Below are 20,934 nucleotides of genomic sequence, written 5' to 3'. Positions count from 1 at the left end.
GCTAATGACGAATCCGATATCAGTTTTTCAAATTCAAAATGGCGGATCCAATATGTCAAATCAATGTTGTTTTATAGCCCTAAAAAGGGCTGATTGATGATTTATTTTTTGGTGTTTTAGCTACTTTATTAGCCCTGAAAGGGGCTGATTAAAGGTTTATTTTTTGGTGTTTTAATTAATTTATTAGCTCTGAAAAGGGCTGATTGATAGTAACTCTCTTTAAATGGTTTTATATTTCAAAACGGCTGATTAATATTGGACAATGGCGAGCGGTTCATGGTCATTCGAGTACCTATAAACGTTGAGTTTATTATGTGGTGTAACTATAAAACAATGTGCTGATTGGATTTTTGTTACAGAAGGTGCCGCGGAAAATCTCTTGTTTAGCGAACGTTTCATTTTTTCATGTTGCTGTTTTGAATAAATAAAAAATTGAATCGATTTAATGTGCTCTTTTGCCCAATCAAAAAGAGCTTTGGCATTCAAAATGGCGTCTTGAGGTTTACGTTGTAAACTGGCACGCGTTGCTTCTCTTTTTAAAACTGCTCCAACGCCATCGCATGCTCCTTTCCCATGAGCAGTTGCATGGAAATGCCACTCAGCCTTTACATTAAAATCTTTTTCGTGGTTTATTAAATTTATTATTTGGTACCGATTTTTGTAGTGCTGTTTAGCCCCGTCAGTAAAATAGTATATTTTTTTAACATTTGGGCATACTTTCTTTATTTCCGGTATTACTGTCTGCTGTAATATGTAAACTGCTGCAGTATCATGCGTTGTACAGTCTGACAGTAAAACAATACTGCGGTGCTTCATTTCATTCCCTTCCTTGTAATAGAAAACTGCAGGATGTACTGTGCATTGATCATTATTATAATGAAATAAGCATAGTTTTCAGAAAAATCACAATGCAATATTACTTCGCCGTCTTGAAGATTATTTTTTTTCCTGAAAGTACTCAGACTGCCTCTTAGCAATAAAATGATGCGCTAAAAGTTTCTTAAACTGAGTGGACATTTCTCCTATAAAATCTTCTGAGGAAAAGAACATTTTCTTCAGAGTACACCTATCAGTCGATTGCCAAGATCTACAAATAATTTCACTAATTTCATTAGCTTCTAAAGCAGTTGACACTTTATTTAAAAAGGTTTCAATTCCAGGACATGAGGTGCATTCTAAAAGAAAACAAGAGGGCTGAGGAATTTTACATAAAACAAAATTAAAACAATGTTTATAATTTTTAATTAAAAGGTCTGAATCAGGTGCCAGTTTTTCAAAATTCAACTCATCAATCATTAATTTAAAATTTTGATGAATTAAGCAGACGCAAACGCTATGAGTGCCAGCCGATCCCGCACAAACACAATTTGGCCTCAAAGCAGCAAACTTTGACATGCCAATCGGCAAATCAGGATATTTTTCCTTAAATTCTGCATGCATTACTTTAATATCGGTAAGCAAGAGTCTTTTTTGTAATAATCGTTTTTCTCCATTGACTTTAGCGGAGTAACAAATTTTAAGCAAATTAAAAAAAATTTCGAAAATATCCGCCATATTGGATCCGCCATTTTGAATTTTGAAAAACTGACATCGGATTCGTCATCAGCGACCCCGAAAACCCCCAAGTGATGAGTTTCAAGCGAATCAAAAAAAATTTTCGAAAAATGTCCGCCATATTGGATCCGCCATTTTGAATTTTGAAAAACTGACATCGGATTCGTCATCAGCGACCCCAAAAACATTCAAATATATCATGAGTCATCATTTTTGAATCTATTTTTAAAAGTAATTGATCGATATATTTGCAAATTTTGGAATTTAGTGTCTTTGAGGTGACACAGTAATGACGCCATTTTGAATTTTCAAATTTGCCACTTTGCAATTGAAAGGGCATGAGTTTACGAGTATTTTGACATATTATATGATTATTTTCATCCCATAGAATTTTGGACAGAGCTTTGGTCCGGTTGACGTGGAACGCCCCATATATGTATATGTAGTTATATAAAGTACAATGTATGCTGTATGATAGTTAGTTTTTCAATCATTAGTTTATTGCAAGAAGTGGCATTTTTTATTTTAAATTACTTTAGCTTTTTGTTACTGTTGTTTTGAACTTCGCATGTAGCGCACTGCGCATTTATACAGCCTTGTAGACTCTGACGGACTTCACGTCGTTGAGAGTGAGAGTAGTCACTAGCTCGGAGTTAGTGAATTCACGAATAATGGTCGATGGTTTGTCACCCTTCTGTTCTTGCACCAATTTGTTGCCATCCAGAGTGAAGACGATCTTTACTTTGCGACCATCAAGTGTCTCTTCATCGAATTCCTCGCCCAGCTTGAAGTTGACCGTGGTTGTCTTGAAGGTTGAGGTAGTGGTGAAAGAGTAATTATCACCATCCTTTTTCAGTTCAACGGTGGGGCTGATACTGTTACCCATTTTGCGTAGAATCATACCGATACCCAATTCCTTCATGTATTCGTCGAAGTTTTCACTCTTTTCTAATTTGTATTTCTTTCCTTTCCAGACAGCCATTTTTACTAATAATTTATTTAGCGTTTAGGATCGTCCGCAAGATCGCCATGAAAAGTACAGGCAGGATCGCCATGTAAAGTGAAAGGCAGGATCGTCAAAGTATAAGTGTTATTATTATTTTTGGAAGAGCTTTAGGGCAAACCTGCCGACTAAAGATTCCTTTGTAAATAAAAAAGATTTTTTTCAGTTAGGGCAAATAACTGCCTTCCAACTATCGGGTTGAGACTGAGCTGCTTTCTGATAGAATGGCTTTATTTTTATACTTTCTTTTTGCCTTGTCATCAATAAAATATACATAATTACAATCAAACATTGTTACAAGTAAAAATCAATAACAAAGTTGTAAACACTTAAAATACTATACAAATGAAATTCTGCTTAGGTTGACTTAAATTTTGTTCAGGTTAACTTACTTCACAGTGAGCTATGGCTTTGCTTTGGAGTGGGGTATCATATGACAAAAAAATGTATTTGGTGTGTGCCATGTGTTTACTTATGTTTCGGGTTTCAAAAAACAAAGGAAAAGAACTTTTGTCATTGAAATTGAAATGAAAAGAATTATGTCATTAAAGTAGAGTAAGTTGAAATGAAAAGAATTATGTCATTGAAGTTGAAGAGTAGAGTGGTTGGATGGAGTAGAGTGGTTGGATGGAGTAGAGTGGTTGGATGGATTGGAGTGGTTTACATAATTTGAGTTTCAGTATTAAAAATATATTTAAAGAATTCGAAAGAAGTTTGAAAGTGAAGTGGAGGTACTCTACAATATTCTGAAGGCAATTTTAACTCTCTACAAAAAAGATCTCATATAATTTTTCGATAAATTGACTCCTTTAAAAGTTAACCGAAGTTAAAGTTGAACTGTGTGTAAATTTCAGACTTTTTCACTTTTGCAGCAAAGTTATTACTGTTATAGCAAAATTCTGACGTTTATATAAAAAAATGATCAATTTCTATGGTATGAAGATGAAAGATGAAAAAATCCATAAGTCGAATCAAATTTATACCACCTAAGAATGCACGATTTATTTTAGTAAACATGTTTTAGTTAAATTTTTTTTTCTACTCGCTTACAATCTGGATTACATATTGTTTGTCATCTTCACTTCTTGCTAAAACGTTAACATATTCTTCCGACTTTTTACAGCTCTTTCTGCATTGTCATTGACTACTTTTCAATTTCTTACAATTTCTAAACCTCTCAAATATCCAGGATCTTCTACCCATTTACTGCTGTCTAATTGAAGAAAGCTGGTATTAATATCAAATCTTTCAAAAAAGTTCAAAGAATTTTCGTTTATAAAGTAATCAATGTCTTTATTTATGAACCATTTGAAATCATCGGAATTAAATATGAAGCGTTTAGGAGCATCAAACTGATCGTCATCGCTCAATTTTAATGCTTCTACCATTTTTTGCTTTAAACTATAAGATAAACTTTTATCGAAAAATGCTAGAACCCCTGTTTCAGGACTTAAGTGCCATAGATGATTCCGAAATTTTCTGAAAACTGCATCGGACAGATTTCTATCGATCGTTCTATATTGGTAAACAGATTTGATGAATTCAAGGTATTGCTATGTCCTGAAAACTTTGTTCATATGCTGCGCTTAACTTGAAACTGTCTCGAAAAATATACATTTTTAAGCAATAAAGTGCTTTGGACATCCATCGAACATGATGGAATGCCCCCGGTTTATAAAATTTGATTTCTTTGACATTCATTGTGCCTAAAAATATTTTACTTAGCTCTAATAATTCTCGATAATCATCACGAGGTAGCGTAGTATTCAAGTATTCATCAATTTTCGAATTTATTTTTGGTATTTTTTTTCTTTTAAGACTTTTTTCAATTTATTTTTTTGTACAGATATATAGTTGTTTTTATCAATACAAGGCCACTGACTTTGGGAGCGTCGCAAGAAAAGTAATCAAATTGGTAAATGACGGACACCTTAATGTGCAAGAAAAAACCAAACCATATGTTGGCAGAAATGCTTGTAAAAATAATTGAAAAAAAAGCATTTCATAGCAATGGACAAAAATTGATGAATTTTTTCAGAAATATTAGTTGATTAGGTACTGTAAATGGAAAAATGTTTGAATAATTTTTATTTGGCTCTGATCCATTGAGCCATGCATGACTTTTTTTTTAAATCGAAAGTACAGTCCATTTAATTTAATGTTTGAAGATTATTTCATGCAAATGTTGACCGCGACTGCGCTTCAAATGGTCCATCCGCTTAGTCCACATATAAAGGCTTTAATGTTGTCTTCCAATGCGTTAATTGAAGCAGGCTTGTATGAATAGACATGAGCTTTAACAGAGCCCCACAAAAAATAATCTAAAGGCGGTATATCGCACGATCTGGGTGGCCAATTGACAGATCCCGATCGTGAAATAAAATGTTCACCGAACTCGCCGCTCAACAAGTCCATTGTTACGCGTGCTGTGTGGCATGTGGCATCGTCTTGCTGAAACCACATGTCATGCAAGTCAAGCTCTTGCATTTTGGGCAAAAAAAAGTTGGATATCATTTCACGGTAGCGCTCACCATTCACAGTTACGTTACGATTCGCAGAATCTTTGAAGAAGTACGATCCAATGATACCTCTAGCCCATAAACCTCACCAAACTGTGACCTTTTCTTAATACATTGGTAGCTCTTGCAATTCTTCTGGCTGATCTTCACTCCAAAATCGCTAATTCTGCTTATTTACGTATCCATTGATCCAAAAATGAGCTTCGTCGCTGAACACAATTTTTCGATAAAAAAGTGGATCTTCGGCCAACTTTCCAAGAGCCCATTCACCAAAAATTCTGCGTTGCGGTACCAGCTGTATTTTGAAAGGCTTCACACCTAAATCCTTTCGGAGAATTTTCCACGTTGTTGAGTAACAGAGGCCCAATTGCTGCGAACGGCGGCGAATCGATAATTGATGGTCATCATTAACAGTGGCCGATACAGCTGCGATATTTTCTTCAGTTCGCACTCTACGTAAGCGTGTTGGTGGTTTGATGTCGAATAATGTAAATTTGGTTCTAAATTTAGTCACAATAGCTCGAATAGCCGCTTCAGTGGGTCGATTAAACTGACCATAAAATGGAAGAATCGCGCGATAAACTTTCTTAACAGAACACGCATTTTTATAATGAAATTCAATGATTTGCAAGCGTTGTTCGTTTGTAAGACGATTCATGGTTAAACTATAGACCAAACTGAAGATGTTTGACAGTGAAACAAAACACGAAACGTGCGTCAGCTGTTTAAACCAACTTTTTAAAAAGGTAATAGCTAAAAAATCACCCGTTAGTTATATATATACACTGAAGAGCAAAACTGTAACAAAATGTAATACTTTCTATTTTAACATTTTTTTTGGCATGTTTTAACAAACCAAATATTTTTTTTTGCATAACTTTATTGGAATGTATATTAGGGTGTCCGTTATTTACCAATTTGATTACTTTTCTTGCGACGCCCCCTATACTTTTAGTTTTCCGTCTAAGAAAAATTATCAGATCAAAATCAGCTCTTAATATTCAGAATAAACCTTGCCCCAAACACGATATATTTCCCATTTATATAACATGGGATTTTGCTACTTTTTGGAATAAACTTTTTTTCCTCTAGTATGCTAATTTACAGCTATGAAAAATACATATTGAAAAGTACTGGCAGGATCGCCATGTAAAGTGAAAGGCAGGATCGTCAAAGTATAAGTGTTATTATTATTTTTGGAAGAGCTTTAGGGCAAACCTGCCGACTAAAGATTCCTTTGTAAATAAAAAAGATTTTTTTTCAGTTAGGGCAAATAACTGCCTTCCAACTATCGGGTTGAGACTGAACTGCTTTCTGATAGAATGGCTTTATTTTTATACTTTCTTTTTGCCTTGTCATCAATAAAGTATACATAATTACAATCAAACATTGTTACAAGTAAAAATCAATAACAAAGTTGTAAACACTTAAAATACTATAAAAATGAAATTCTGCTTAGGTTGACTTAAATTTTGTTCAGGTTAACTTACTTCACAGTGAGCTATGGCTTTGCTTTGGAGGGGGGTATCATATGTCAAAAAAATGTATTTGGTGTGTGCCATGTGTTTACTTATGTTTCGGGTTTCAAAAAACAAAGGAAAAGAACTTTTGTCATTGAAATTGAATTATGTCATTAAAGTAGAGTAAATTGAAATGAAAAGGATTATGTCATTGAAATTGAAGAGTAGAGTGGATTAGAGTGGTTTACATAATTTGAGTTTGAGTATTAAAAATATATTTAAAGAATTCGAAATAAGTTTGAAAGTGAAGTGGAGGTACTCTACGCCCCTATGGTTAAGTTTGAAAGTACTGTGCTAAAAAATTTGTTTAAATTTTGCAAGTTCAGAAGTTTTCAATAAAAATGACTTTAAAAGTTTCTTAGTTTATCTAAATCTATTTTTAATTCTATGTTTTATAGTAAATTTTTCTTAAATTTATTTAATATGATAATGTTTTAGGTGATTTTGTATTTCTTAAGGGTATTATTATGATATTCCTTAAGCTTATTGTTAATTTGTAATACAGAATTGACTCCTTTACGCTCCACTATGAGATAAGGGCCATGATATGGAATTTGCTGTTTTCTTCTAGTTTCTAGTTTTACAAATACCCAGTCACCTACTTTTAATCCTGATGTGTTACTGTTCTTGTCATATAGTTCTTTTCTCTTTTGTTTTGTTAGTTTTATCAGTTCTTGTGCCCTAAGAAGTGACTCTTTTAGTCTAAGTTTCATCTCATTTGCATAATTGTTTAAGTTATATACTGGTTGATTGTCTTCGATTATGTCAGTTGGTAAGCGTGGAAGTTTTCCGTATATTAACTCGTACGGTGAAAGTTCCGTCTCTATGTTCGGTGTGGTATTAAAAGCAAATGCAAAATAAGGTAGCCATTGGTCCCATTCATGATTTTCTGCGAAGTGTAACAGAAATTCATTTAGGACTCTGTGACTCCTTTCAACTGTTATTGTCTGATGGTGATAGGGTGCTGAAAAGGTCTGCTTTATATTTAGTATTTCGCATATATTTTTCATTAATTCATTTGCAAACTCTGTACCTCGATCAGATTTTAATGTTTTAAAAAGTCCGTATTTTAGTATTACCTGTTCTACTAGTGTCTTTGCGATAGAAATTGCTTCTTTAGTTTTCATTGGGAATAAGATTACGTATTTTGTCAGTTCGCATTGTACCGTTAAAATATATCGGAAACCATTTGATATAATAGCTTTTCCATATTTCTTTTAGTCACTATTGATGATAGTTTCGCCATGATTGAAACGTATTTCAGAGGCTCCTCACTATATCGGACTATTATATCCCCTTTTTTATTTATCAGTATTTCGGATCCTTTCATTTTTTCTTCGTATACGAATTTTAATCTTTTTATATTTCTTATATCGGCTGTGGACGTACAATCCCAAATGTGAAGTTGGCCTGACTTCGAATGAGAGTTGTAGTTCTCCTTGTCTACCCTGGTGTTATTTTTGGCAGACATTCCCCTTGTTATTACAAACATTTTATTATTGTCATCACAATTCGTTGGTATCATTTTTTTTAGTATGTCTGAGTCTATCTTTATTCGTGATAATGCATCGGCATTTGTGTTCATTTTGCCTTGCTTGTAGACTATTTCGAAATCATAGTCTGACAAATCAAGTCTAATCCTAATCTAAGTCTAATCTACACTTTTTTTTATTTTCATTAAGGTGCACGAATATTCAATTTTATGTTTATTTAACTGAATGCAAAAAGTCACATTTGTTCTTATGCCGGTTTTGTGCTTAAATATTTGTCAATGATAAAAATTGTAAATTAAATGTTAATATATTTAAATGCATTAGCGAAAAATCTCTATTCAACAATATTTATCATAGCATGTGTGAACAATTTGGTGCGCGTCGTTAATAATATTGAGAATTATTTCACTTTAATTAGCCGCCTAATCCCATAAAAATAGTTAATTGTTACCTAATAACAACTTCATACTTTTAATTACATTATTTTATGCATTAATCAGCAAATAATCAGTCATAAACAAAATTGGGATATTCACAATCCAAAATATATATATATGTATATGTAGTTATATAAAGTACAATGTATGCTGTATGATAGTTAGTTTTTCAATCATTAGTTTATTGCAAGAAGTGGCATTTTTTATTTTAAATTACTTTAGCTTTTTGTTACTGTTGTTTTGAACTTCGCATGTAGCGCACTGCGCATTTATACAGCCTTGTAGACTCTGACGGACTTCACGTCGTTGAGGGTGAGAGTAGTCACTAGCTCGGAGTTAGTGAATTCACGAATAATGGTCGATGGTTTGTCACCCTTCTGTTCTTGCACCAATTTGTTGCCATCCAGAGTGAAGACGCTCTTTACTTTGCGACCATCAAGTGTCTCTTCATCGAATTCCTCGCCCAGCTTGAAGTTGACCGTGGTTGTCTTGAAGGTTGAGGTAGTGGTGAAAGAGTAATTATCACCATCCTTTTTCAGTTCAACGGTGGGGCTGATACTGTTACCCATTTTGCGTAGAATCATACCGATACCCAATTCCTTCATGTATTCGTCGAAGTTTTCACTCTTTTCTAATTTGTATTTCTTTCCTTTCCAGGCAGCCATTTTTACTAATAATTTATTTAGCGTTTAGGATCGTCCGCACTAATCATTTATTTAGCGTTTAGGATCGTCCGCAAGATCGCCATGAAAAGTACAGGCAGGATCGCCATGTAAAGTGAAAGGCAGGATCGTCAAAGTATAAGTGTTATTATTATTTTTGGAAGAGCTTTAGGGCAAACCTGCCGACTAAAGATTCCTTTGTAAATAAAAAAGATTTTTTTTTCAGTTAGGGCAAATAACTGCCTTCCAACTATCGGGTTGAGACTGAGCTGCTTTCTGATAGAATGGCTTTATTTTTATACTTTCTTTTTGCCTTGTCATCAATAAAATATACATAATTACAATCAAACATTGTTACAAGTAAAAATCAATAACAAAGTTGTAAACACTTAAAATACTATACAAATGAAATTCTGCTTAGGTTGACTTAAATTTTGTTCAGGTTAACTTACTTCACAGTGAGCTATGGCTTTGCTTTGGAGTGGGGTATCATATGACAAAAAAATGTATTTGGTGTGTGCCATGTGTTTACTTATGTTTCGGGTTTCAAAAAACAAAGGAAAAGAACTTTTGTCATTGAAATTGAAATGAAAAGAATTATGTCATTAAAGTAGAGTAAGTTGAAATGAAAAGAATTATGTCATTGAAATTGAAGAGTAGAGTGGATTGGAGTGGTTTACATAATTTGAGTTTCAGTATTAAAAATATATTTAAAGAATTCGAAAGAAGTTTGAAAGTGAAGTGGAGGTACTCTACAATATTCTGAAGGCAATTTTAACTCTCTACAAAAAAGATCTCATATAATTTTTCGATAAATTGACTCCTTTAAAAGTTAACCGAAGTTAAAGTTGAACTGTGTGTAAATTTCAGACTTTTTCACTTTTGCAGCAAAGTTATTACTGTTATAGCAAAATTCTGACGTTTATATAAAAAAATGATCAATTTCTATGGTATGAAGATGAAAGATGAAAAAATCCATAAGTCGAATCAAATTTGTACCACCTAAGAATGCACGATTTATTTTAGTAAACATGTTTTAGTTAAATTTTTTTTTCTACTCGCTTACAATCTGGATTACATATTGTTTGTCATCTTCACTTCTTGCTAAAACGTTAACATATTCTTCCGACAATTTAACAGCTCTTTCTGCATTGTCATTGACTACTCTTAAATTTCTTACAATTTCTAAACCTCTCAAATATCCAGGATCTTCTACCCATTTACTGCTGTCTAATTGAAGAAAGCTGGTATTAATATCAAATCTTTCAAAAAAGTTTAAAGAATTTTCGTTTATAAAGTAATCAATGTCTTTATTTATGAACCATTTGAAATCATCGGAATTAAATATGAAGCGTTTAGGAGCATCAAACTGATCGTCAATCTTTAATGCTTCTACCATTTTTTGCTTTAAACTATAAGATAAACTTTTATCGAAAAATGCTAGAACCCCTGTTTCAGGACTTAAGTACCATAGATGATTCCGAAATTTTCTGAAAACTGCATCGGACAGATTTCTATCGATCGTTCTATATTGGTAAACAGATTTGATGAATTCAAGGTCTTGATTCGGTGCAGCTGCAGCTAGCGGTGCAGAGTACCCAAATGGAACATACACAAACACGACGAACAATGCTATGTCCTGAAAACTTTGTTCATATGCTGCGCTTAACTTGAAACTGTCTCGAAAAATATACATTTTTAAGCAATAAAGTGCTTTGGACATCCATCGAGCATGATGGAATGCCCCCGGTTTATAAAATTTGATTTCTTTGACATTCATTGTGCCTAAAAATATTTTACTTAGCTCTAATAATTCTCGATAATCATCACGAGGTAGCGTAGTATTCAAGTATTCATCAATTTTCGAATTTATTTTTGGTATTTTTTTTCTTTTAAGACTTTTTTCAATTTATTTTTTTGTACAGATTTATAGTTGTTTTTATCAATAGAAGGCCACTGACTTTGGGAGCGTCGCAAGAAAAGTAATCAAATGGGTAAATGACGGACACCTTAATGTGCAAGAAAAAACCAAACCATATGTTGGCAGAAATGCTTGTAAAAATAATTGAAAAAAAAACATTTCATAGCAATGGACAAAAATTGATGAATTTTTTCAGAAATATTAGTTGATTAGATACTGTAAATGGAAAAATGTTTGAATAATTTTTATTTGGCTCTGATCCATTAAGCCATGCATGACATTTTTTTTAAATCGAAAGTACAGTCCATTTAATTTAATGTTTGAAGATTATTTCATGCAAATGTTGACCGCGACTGCGCTTCAAATGGTCCATCCGCTTAGTCCACATATAAAGGCTTTAATGTTGTCTTCCAATGCGTTAATTGAAGCAGGCTTGTATAAATAGACATGAGCTTTAACAGAGCCCCACAAAAAATAATCTAAAGGCGGTATATCGCACGATCTGGGTGGCCAATTGACAGATCCCGATCGTGAAATAAAATGTTCACCGAACTCGCCGCTCAACAAGCCCATTGTTACGCGTGCTGTGTGGCATGTGGCATCGTCTTGCTAACACCACATGTCATGCAAGTCAAGCTCTTGCATTTTGGGCAAAAAAAAGTTGGATATCATTTCACGGTAGCGCTCACCATTCACAGTTACGTTACGATTCGCAGAATCTTTGAAGAAGTATGATCCAATGATACCTCTAGCCCATAAACCGCAACAAATTGTGACCTTTTCTTAATACATTGGTAGCTCTTGCAATTCGTCTGGCTGATCTTCACTCCAAAATCGCTAATTCTGCTTATTTACGTATCCATTGATCCAAAAATGAGCTTCGTCACTGAACACAATTTTTCGATAAAAAAGTGGATCTTCGGCCAACTTTCCAAGAGCCCATTCACCAAAAATTCTGCGTTGCGGTAGGTTGTTCGGCTTCAATTCTTGTACCAGCTGTATTTTGAAAGGCTTCACACCTAAATCCTTTCGGAGAATTTTCCACGTTGTTGAGTAACAGAGGCCCAATTGCTGCGAACGGCGGCGAATCGATAATTGATGGTCATCATTAACAGTGGCCGATACAGCTGCGATATTTTCTTCAGTTCGCACTCTACGTAAGCGTGTTGGTGGTTTGATGTCGAATAATGTAAATTTGGTTCTAAATTTAGTCACAATAGCTCGAAAGCCGCTTCAGTGGGTCGATTAAACTGTCCATAAAATGGAAGAAGCGCGCGATAAACTTTCTTAACAGAACACGCATTTTTGTAATAAAATTCAATGATTTGCAAGCGTTGTTCGTTTGTAAGACGATTCATGGTTAAACTATAGACCAAACTGAAGATGTTTGACAGTGAAACAAAACACGAAACGTGCGTCAGCTGTTTAAACCAACTTTCTAAAAAGGTAATAGCTAAAAAATCACCCGTTAGTTATATATATACACTGAAGAGCAAAACTGTAACAATATGTAATACTTTCTATTTCAACATTTTTTTTGGCATGTTTTAACAAACCAAATATTTTTTTTTGCATAACTTTATTGGAATGTATATTAGGGTGTCCGTTATTTACCAATTTGATTATTTTTCTTGCGACGCCCCCTATACTTTTAGTTTCCGTCTAAGAAAAATTATCAGATCAAAATCAGCTCTTAATATTCAGAATAAACCTTGCCCCAAATACGATATATTTCCAATTTATATAACATGGGATTTTGCTACTTTTTGGAATAAACTTTTTTTTCTCTAGTATGCTAATTTACAGCTATGAGAAACACATATTCTGATGGCAATTTTAACTCTTTGCAAAAAAGACCTGATATAATTTTTCGATAAATTGACTCCTTTAAAAGTTAACCGAAGTTAAAGTTGAACTGTGTGTAAATTTCAGACTTTTTCACTTTTGCAGCAAAGTTATTACTGTTATAGCAAAATTCTGATGTTTATATTATATAAAAAAATGATCAATTTCTATGGTATGAAGATGAAAGATGAAAAAATCCATAAGTCGAATCAAATTTATACCACCTAAGAATGCACGATTTATTTTAGTAAACATGTTTTAGTTAAATTTTTTTTTTCTACTCGCTTACAATCTGGATTACATATTGTTTGTCATCTTCACTTCTTGCTAAAACGTTAACATATTCTTCCGACAATTTAACAGCTCTTTCTGCATTGTCATTGACTACTTTTCAATTTCTTACAATTTCTAAACCTCTCAAATATCCAGGATCTTCTACCCATTTACTGCTGTCTAATTGAAGAAAGCTGGTATTAATATCAAATCTTTCAAAAAAGTTTTCGTTTATAAAGTAATTAAGGTCTTTATTTATGAACCATTTGAAATCATCGGAATTAAATATGAAGCGTTTAGGAGCATCAAACTGATCGTCAATCTTTAATGCTTCTACCATTTTTTGCTTTAAACTATAAGATAAACTTTTATCGAAAAATGCTAGAACCCCTGTTTCAGGACTTAAGTACCATAGATGATTCCGATATTTTCTGAAAACTGCATCGGACAGATTTCTATCGATCGTTCTATATTGGTAAACAGATTTGATGAATTCAAGGTCTTGATTCGGTGCAGCTGCAGCTAGCGGTACAGAGTACCAAAATGGAACATACACAAACACGACGAACAATGCTATGTCCTGAAAACTTTGTTCATATGCTGCGCTTAACTTGAAACTGTCTCGAAAAATATACATTTTTAAGCAATAAAGTGCTTTGGACATCCATCGAGCGTGATGGAATGCCCCCGGTTTATAAAATTTGATTTCTTTGACATTCATTGTGCCTAAAAATATTTTACTTAGCTCTAATAATTCTCGATAATCATCACGAGGTAGCGTAGTATTCAAGTATTCATCAATTTTCGAATTTATTTCTGGTATTTTTTTCTTTTAAGACTTTTTTCAATTTATTTTTTTGTATAGATTTATAGTTGTTTTTATCAATAGAAGGCCACTGACTTTGGGAGCGTCGCAAGAAAAGTAATCAAATTGGTAAATGACGGACACCTTAATGTGCAAGAAAAAACCAAACCATATGTTGGCAGAAATGCTTGTAAAAATAATTGAAAAAAAAAAAAAACATTTCATAGCAATGGACAAAAATTGATGAATTTTTTCAGAAATATTAGTTGATTAGATACTGTAAATGGAAAAATGTTTGAATAATTTTTATTTGGCTCTGATCCATTGAGCCATGCATGACATTTTTTTTAAATCGAAAGTACAGTCCATTTAATTTAATGTTTGAAGATTATTTCATGCAAATGTTGACCGCGACTGCGCTTCAAATGGTCCATCCGCTTAGTCCACATATAAAGGCTTTAATGTTGTCTTCCAATGCGTTAATTGAAGCAGGCTTGTATGAATAGACATGAGCTTTAACAGAGCCCCACAAAAAATAATCTAAAGGCGGTATATCGCACGATCTGGGTGGCCAATTGACAGATCCCGATCGTGAAATAAAATGTTCACCGAACTCGCCGCTCAACAAGTCCATTGTTACGCGTGCTGTGTGGCATGTGGCATCGTCTTGCTAACACCACATGTCATGCAAGTCAAGCTCTTGCATTTTGGGCAAAAAAAAGTTGGATATCATTTCACGGTAGCGCTCACCATTCACAGTTACGTTACGATTCGCAGAATCTTTGAAGAAGTACGATCCAATGATACCTCTAGCCCATAAACCTCACCAAACTGTGACCTTTTCTTAATACATTGGTAGCTCTTGCAATTCTTCTGGCTGATCTTCACTCCAAAATCGCTAATTCTGCTTATTTACGTATCCATTGATCCAAAAATGAGCTTCGTCGCTGAACACAATTTTTCGATAAAAAAGTGGATCTTCGGCCAACTTTCCAAGAGCCCATTCACCAAAAATTCTGCGTTGCGGTAGGTTGTTCGGCTTCAATTCTTGTACCAGCTGTATTTTGAAAGGCTTCACACCTAAATCCTTTCGGAGAATTTTCCACGTTGTTGAGTAACAGAGGCCCAATTGCTGCGAACGGCGGCGAATCGATAATTGATGGTCATCATTAACAGTGGCCGATACAGCTGCGATATTTTCTTCAGTTCGCACTCTACGTAAGCGTGTTGGTGGTTTGATGTCGAATAATGTAAATTTGGTTCTAAATTTAGTCACAATAGCTCGAATAGCCGCTTCAGTGTGTCGATTAAACTGACCATAAAATGGAAGAAGCGCGCGATAAACTTTCTTAACAGAACACGCATTTTTGTAATAAAATTCAATGATTTGCAAGCGTTGTTCGTTTGTAAGACGATTCATGGTTAAACTATAGACCAAACTGAAGATGTTTGACAGTGAAACAAAACACGAAACGTGCGTCAGCTGTTTAAACCAACTTTTTAAAAAGGTAATAGCTAAAAAATCACCCGTTAGTTATATATATACACTGAAGAGCAAAACTGTAACAAAATGAAATACTTTCTATTTTAACATTTTTTTTGGCATGTTTTAACAAACCAAATATTTTTTTTTGCATAACTTTATTGGAATGTATATTAGGGTGTCCGTTATTTACCAATTTGATTATTTTTCTTTCGACGCCCCCTATACTTTTAGTTTTCCGTCTAAGAAAAATTATCAGATCAAAATCAGCTCTTAATATTCAGAATAAACCTTGCCCCAAACACGATATATTTCCCATTTATATAACATGGGATTTTGCTACTTTTTGGAATAAACTTTTTTTTCCTCTAGTATGCTAATTTACAGCTATGAAAAATACATATTGAAAAGTACTGGCAGGATCGCCATGTAAAGCGAAAGGCAGGATCGTCAAAGTATAAGTGTTATGATTATTTTTGGAAGAGCTTTAGGGCAAACCTGCCGACTAAAGATTCCTTTGTAAATAAAAAAGATTTTTTTTTCAGTTAGGGCAAATAACTGCCTTCCAACTATCGGGTTGAGACTGAACTGCTTTCTGATAGAATGGCTTTATTTTTATACTTTCTTTTTGCCTTGTCATCAATAAAGTATACATAATTACAATCAAACATTGTTACAAGTAAAAATCAATAACAAAGTTGTAAACACTTAAAATACTATAAAAATGAAATTCTGCTTAGGTTGACTTAAATTTTGTTCAGGTTAACTTACTTCACAGTGAGCTATGGCTTTGCTTTGGAGGGGGGTATCATATGTCAAAAAAAGGTATTTGGTGTGTGCCATGTGTTTACTTATGTTTCGGGTTTCAAAAAACAAAGGAAAAGAACTTTTGTCATTGAAATTGAAATGAAAAGAATTATGTCATTAAAGTAGAGTAAGTTGAAATGAAAAGAATTATGTCATTGAAATTGAAGAGTAGAGTGTATTGGAGTGGTTTACATAATTTGAGTTTCAGTATTAAAAATATATTTCAAGAATTCGAAAGAAGTTTGAAAGTGAAGTGGAGGTACTCTACGCCCCTATGGTTAAGTTTGAAAGTACTGTGCTAAAAAATTTGTTTAAATTTTGCAAGTTCAGAAGTTTTAAATAAAAATGACTTTAAAAGTTTCTTAGTTTATCTAAATCTATTTTTAATTCTATGTTTTATAGTAAATTTTTCTTAAATTTATTTAATATGATAATGTTTTAGGTGATTTTGTATTTCTTAAGGGTATTATTATGATATTCCTTAAGCTTATTGTTAATTTGTAATACAGAATTGACTCCTTTACGCTCCACTATGAGATAAGGGCCATGATATGGAATTTGCTGTTTTCTTCTAGTTTCTAGTTTTACAAATACCCAGTCACCTACTTTTAATCCTGATGTGTTACTGTTCTTGTCATATAGTTCTTTTCTCTTTTGTTTTGTTAGTTTTATCAGTTCTTGTGCCCTAAGAAGTGACTCTTTTAGTCTAAGTTTCATCTCATTTGCATAATTGTTTAAGTTATATACTGGTTGATTGTCTTCGATTATGTCAGTTGGTAAGCGTGGAAGTTTTCCGTATATTAACTCGTACGGTGAAAGTTCCGTCTCTATGTTCGGTGTGGTATTAAAAGCAAATGCAAAATAAGGTAGCCATTGGTCCCATTCGTGATTTTCTGCGAAGTGTAACAGAAATTCATTTAGGACTCTGTGACTCCTTTCAACTGTTATTGTCTGATGGTGATAGGGTGCTGAAAAGGTCTGCTTTATATTTAGTATTTCGCATATATTTTTCATTAATTCATTTGCAAACTCTGTACCTCGATCAGATTTTAATGTTTTAAAAAGTCCGTATTTTAGTATTACCTGTTCTACTAGTGTCTTTGCGATAGAAATTGATTCTTTAGTTTTCATTGGGAATAAGATTACGTATTTTGTCAGTTCGCATTGTACCGTTAAAATATATCGGAAACCATTTGATATAATAGCTTTTCCATATTTCTTTTAGTCACTATTGATGATAGTTTCGCCATGATTGAAACGTATTTCAGAGGCTCCTCACTATATCGGACTATTATATCCCCTTTTTTATTTATCAGTATTTTGGATCCTTTCATTTTTTCTTCGTATACGAATTTTAATCTTTTTATATTTCTTATATCGGCTGTGGACGTACAATCCCAAATGTGAAGTTGGCCTGACTTCGAATGAGAGTTGTAGTTCTCCTTGTCTACCCTGGTGTTATTTTTGGCAGACATTCCCCTTGTTATTACAAACATTTTATTATTGTCATCACAATTCGTTGGTATCATTTTTTTTAGTATGTCTGAGTCTATCTTTATTCGTGATAATGCATCGGCATTTGTGTTCATTTTGCCTTGCTTGTAGACTATTTCGAAATCATAGTCTGACAAATCAAGTCTAATCCTAATCTAAGTCTAATCTACACTTTTTTTTATTTTCATTAAGGTGCACGAATATTCAATTTTATGTTTATTTAACTGAATGCAAAAAGTCACATTTGTTCTTATGCCGGTTTTGTGCTTAAATACAGGGCGGCTGATGAAAGCCGCTACCAAAAAAAAATTGAATAACTTTTTTTCTTTTTAAGTTATCTGTTCCATTTTTTTTTTTTAATTTGCAGATTAATCTTTAAAATTTATTAAAATGAATAACTGGGACACGCAAACAAGAGTTTGGATAGTCCGCCGCTATCACGCACTGGAGTCCGTAGTTTTGGTACAGAGAGAGTACAGGCGGATGTTTGGCGGCGATCCCCCGAGCAGATGGACCATAATGAGACTGGTGAATAATTTTGCTGAGCAAGGAACAGTCGCAAGAAGGCCTTATCATCGAAACCCACCAGTTCGGACGGAGGAAACGATCGCTGCTGTAGCTGCAGCTATACCAAGCAATCTAAGGGTTTCAACAAGAAGCTTATCTGCTCAACTTGATGTCAGCCGACAGTCTTTGCAAACAATAATGCACAAAGATTTAGACTTATTTCCCTACAAAATTCAAATGGTTAACAAACTGAATGCAGCAGACTTGCCGATTCGCTTGGAATTTTGCCAGAAGATCCTGCAAATGGTGGAAGAAGACCAAAACATGTTAAACTGCCTTTTCATGTCTGATGAGGCCCATTTCGATTTAAACGGCAATGTGAACAAACAAAATTGTCGAATATGGAGTACTTCTAACCCACAGATACTCCACGAGACGGAATTGCATCCTCTTCGCGTGACAGTGTGGTGTGCGGTTTCACGCTTCACGCTGTATTGTCGGGCCTTATTTTTTTGAAGAAAATGGTCACACCGTTACGGTTACTGGAGACCGTTATTTGAAAATGCTGAAAGAATTTTTCTATCCAGAACTACGCCGAAAGAGAATTCCTTTCAACTCTGTGTGGTTTCAACAAGATGGGGCAACGTCTCACATAGCCTAGACTGTTATAACAGAGTTGCGACGAAAATTTCCCAATAAACTGATTTCAAGAAACTCCGAATTTCGTTGGCCCCCCAGGTCGCCTGACCTTACTGCACCTGACTTTTTCTTGTGGGGTTTATGTAAACAAGAAGTTTATAAAACAAAGCCAACAAATTTGGATGAACTAAAACAATCCATTCGGGCAAAAATTGCGGCTATTCCTGTCGCAACTCTCAAAGCAGCAATGAACAACTTTTTACTAAGATGCCGCACTTGTGTCAACGAGCATGGGGGGCATTTAAATTCAATTATTTTTAAAACTAGTTAAGCTACATTTAATAAAATTTAATGGCCTTCAACTTGAAAAAAAAAATTAATTTCATACACTAAAAAAAAAGTTATTTGAGTTTCTTAATGTAGCAAAATTCATCAGCCACCCTGTATTTGTCAATGATAAAAATTGTAAATTAAATGTTAATATATTTAAATGCATTAGCGAAAAATCTCTATTCAACAATATTTATCATAGCATGTGTGAACAATTTGGTGCGCGTCGTTAATAATATTGAGAATTATTTCACTTTAATTAGCCGCCTAATCACATAAAAATAGTTAATTGTTACCTAATAACAACTTCATACTTTTAATTACATTATTTTATGCATTAATCAGCAAATAATCAGTCATAAACAAAATTGGGATATTCACAATCCAAAATATATATATATGTATATGTAGTTATATAAAGTACAATGTATGCTGTATGATAGTTAGTTTTTCAATCATTAGTTTATTGCAAGAAGTGGCATTTTTTATTTTAAATTACTTTAGCTTTTTGTTACTGTTGTTTTGAACTTCGTATGTAGCGCACTGCGCATTTATACAGCCTTGTAGACTCTGACGGACTTCACGTCGTTGAGGGTGAGAGTAGTCACTAGCTCGGAGTTAGTGAATTCACGAATAATGGTCGATGGTTTGTCACCCTTCTGTTCTTGCACCAATTTGTTGCCATCCAGAGTGAAGACGCTCTTTACTTTGCGACCATCAAGTGTCTCTTCATCGAATTCCTCGCCCAGCTTGAAGTTGACCGTGGTTGTCTTGAAGGTTGAGGTAGTGGTGAAAGAGTAATTATCACCATCCTTTTTCAGTTCAACGGTGGGGCTGATACTGTTACCCATTTTGCGTAGAATCATACCGATACCCAATTCCTTCATGTATTCGTCGAAGTTTTCACTCTTTTCTAATTTGTATTTCTTTCCTTTCCAGACAGCCATTTTTACTAATAATTTATTTAGCGTTTAGGATCGTCCGCACTAATCATTTATTTAGCGTTTAGGATCGTCCGCAAGATCGCCATGAAAAGTACAGGCAGGATCGCCATGTAAAGTGAAAGGCAGGATCGTCAAAGTATAAGTGTTATTATTATTTTTGGAAGAGCTTTAGGGCAAACCTGCCGACTAAAGATTCCTTTGTAAATAAAAAAGATTTTTTTTTCAGTTAGGGCAAATAACTGCCTTCCAACTATCGGGTTGAGACTGAGCTGCTTTCTGATAGAATGGCTTTATTTTTATACTTTCTTTTTGCCTTGTCATCAATAAAATATACATAATTACAATCAAACATTGTTACAAGTAAAAATCAATAACAAAGTTGTAAACACTTAAAATACTATACAAATGAAATTCTGCTTAGGTTGACTTAAATTTTGTTCAGGTTAACTTACTTCACAGTGAGCTATGGCTTTGCTTTGGAGTGGGGTATCATATGACAAAAAAATGTATTTGGTGTGTGCCATGTGTTTACTTATGTTTCGGGTTTAAAAAAACAAAGGAAAAGAACTTTTGTCATTGAAATTGAAATGAAAGGAATTATGCCATTAAAGTAGAGTAAGTTGAAATGAAAAGAATTATGTCATTGAAATTGAAGAGTAGAGTGGATTGGAGTGGTTTACATAATTTGAGTTTCAGTA

The 20,934-nt window shown here is 33.8% G+C and overlaps 3 protein-coding genes across 3 annotated transcripts; all 3 read right to left on the bottom strand.

Moving 5' to 3' along the window:
* Nucleotides 1-1,993: 1,993 nt before the first annotated feature.
* Nucleotides 1,994-2,625, bottom strand: LOC129251227 (probable fatty acid-binding protein). Its single transcript, XM_054890581.1, has one exon. It carries the CDS (start codon nucleotides 2,534-2,536, stop codon nucleotides 2,141-2,143), a length of 396 nt encoding a protein of 131 aa, XP_054746556.1. The 5' UTR covers nucleotides 2,537-2,625; the 3' UTR covers nucleotides 1,994-2,140.
* A 5,621-nt stretch (nucleotides 2,626-8,246) lies between these two features.
* LOC129251167 (probable fatty acid-binding protein) lies at nucleotides 8,247-9,353 on the bottom strand. The gene has a single exon (XM_054890529.1). The coding sequence runs from the start codon at nucleotides 9,189-9,191 to the stop codon at nucleotides 8,796-8,798; it is 396 nt and encodes a 131-aa protein (XP_054746504.1). The 5' UTR covers nucleotides 9,192-9,353; the 3' UTR covers nucleotides 8,247-8,795.
* A 10,060-nt stretch (nucleotides 9,354-19,413) lies between these two features.
* Nucleotides 19,414-20,403, bottom strand: LOC129251169 (probable fatty acid-binding protein). Its single transcript, XM_054890531.1, has one exon. The coding sequence runs from the start codon at nucleotides 20,237-20,239 to the stop codon at nucleotides 19,844-19,846; it is 396 nt and encodes a 131-aa protein (XP_054746506.1). The 5' UTR covers nucleotides 20,240-20,403; the 3' UTR covers nucleotides 19,414-19,843.
* Nucleotides 20,404-20,934: the final 531 nt, after the last annotated feature.

This window comes from Anastrepha obliqua, unplaced genomic scaffold, assembly GCF_027943255.1.
Source record: "Anastrepha obliqua isolate idAnaObli1 unplaced genomic scaffold, idAnaObli1_1.0 ptg000009l, whole genome shotgun sequence".
In the NCBI taxonomy this organism is placed as follows: Eukaryota; Metazoa; Arthropoda; class Insecta; order Diptera; family Tephritidae; genus Anastrepha; species Anastrepha obliqua.
The sequence above is the reverse complement of the archived record's forward strand: the minus strand, read 5'-3'. Positions and strand labels throughout refer to the sequence as shown.

Coding starts and splice junctions, on each gene's coding strand:
- LOC129251227 (XM_054890581.1), bottom strand. CDS start 2,536: ATGGCTGTCTGGAAAGGAAAGAAATACAAATTAGAAAAGAGTGAAAAC.
- LOC129251167 (XM_054890529.1), bottom strand. CDS start 9,191: ATGGCTGCCTGGAAAGGAAAGAAATACAAATTAGAAAAGAGTGAAAAC.
- LOC129251169 (XM_054890531.1), bottom strand. CDS start 20,239: ATGGCTGTCTGGAAAGGAAAGAAATACAAATTAGAAAAGAGTGAAAAC.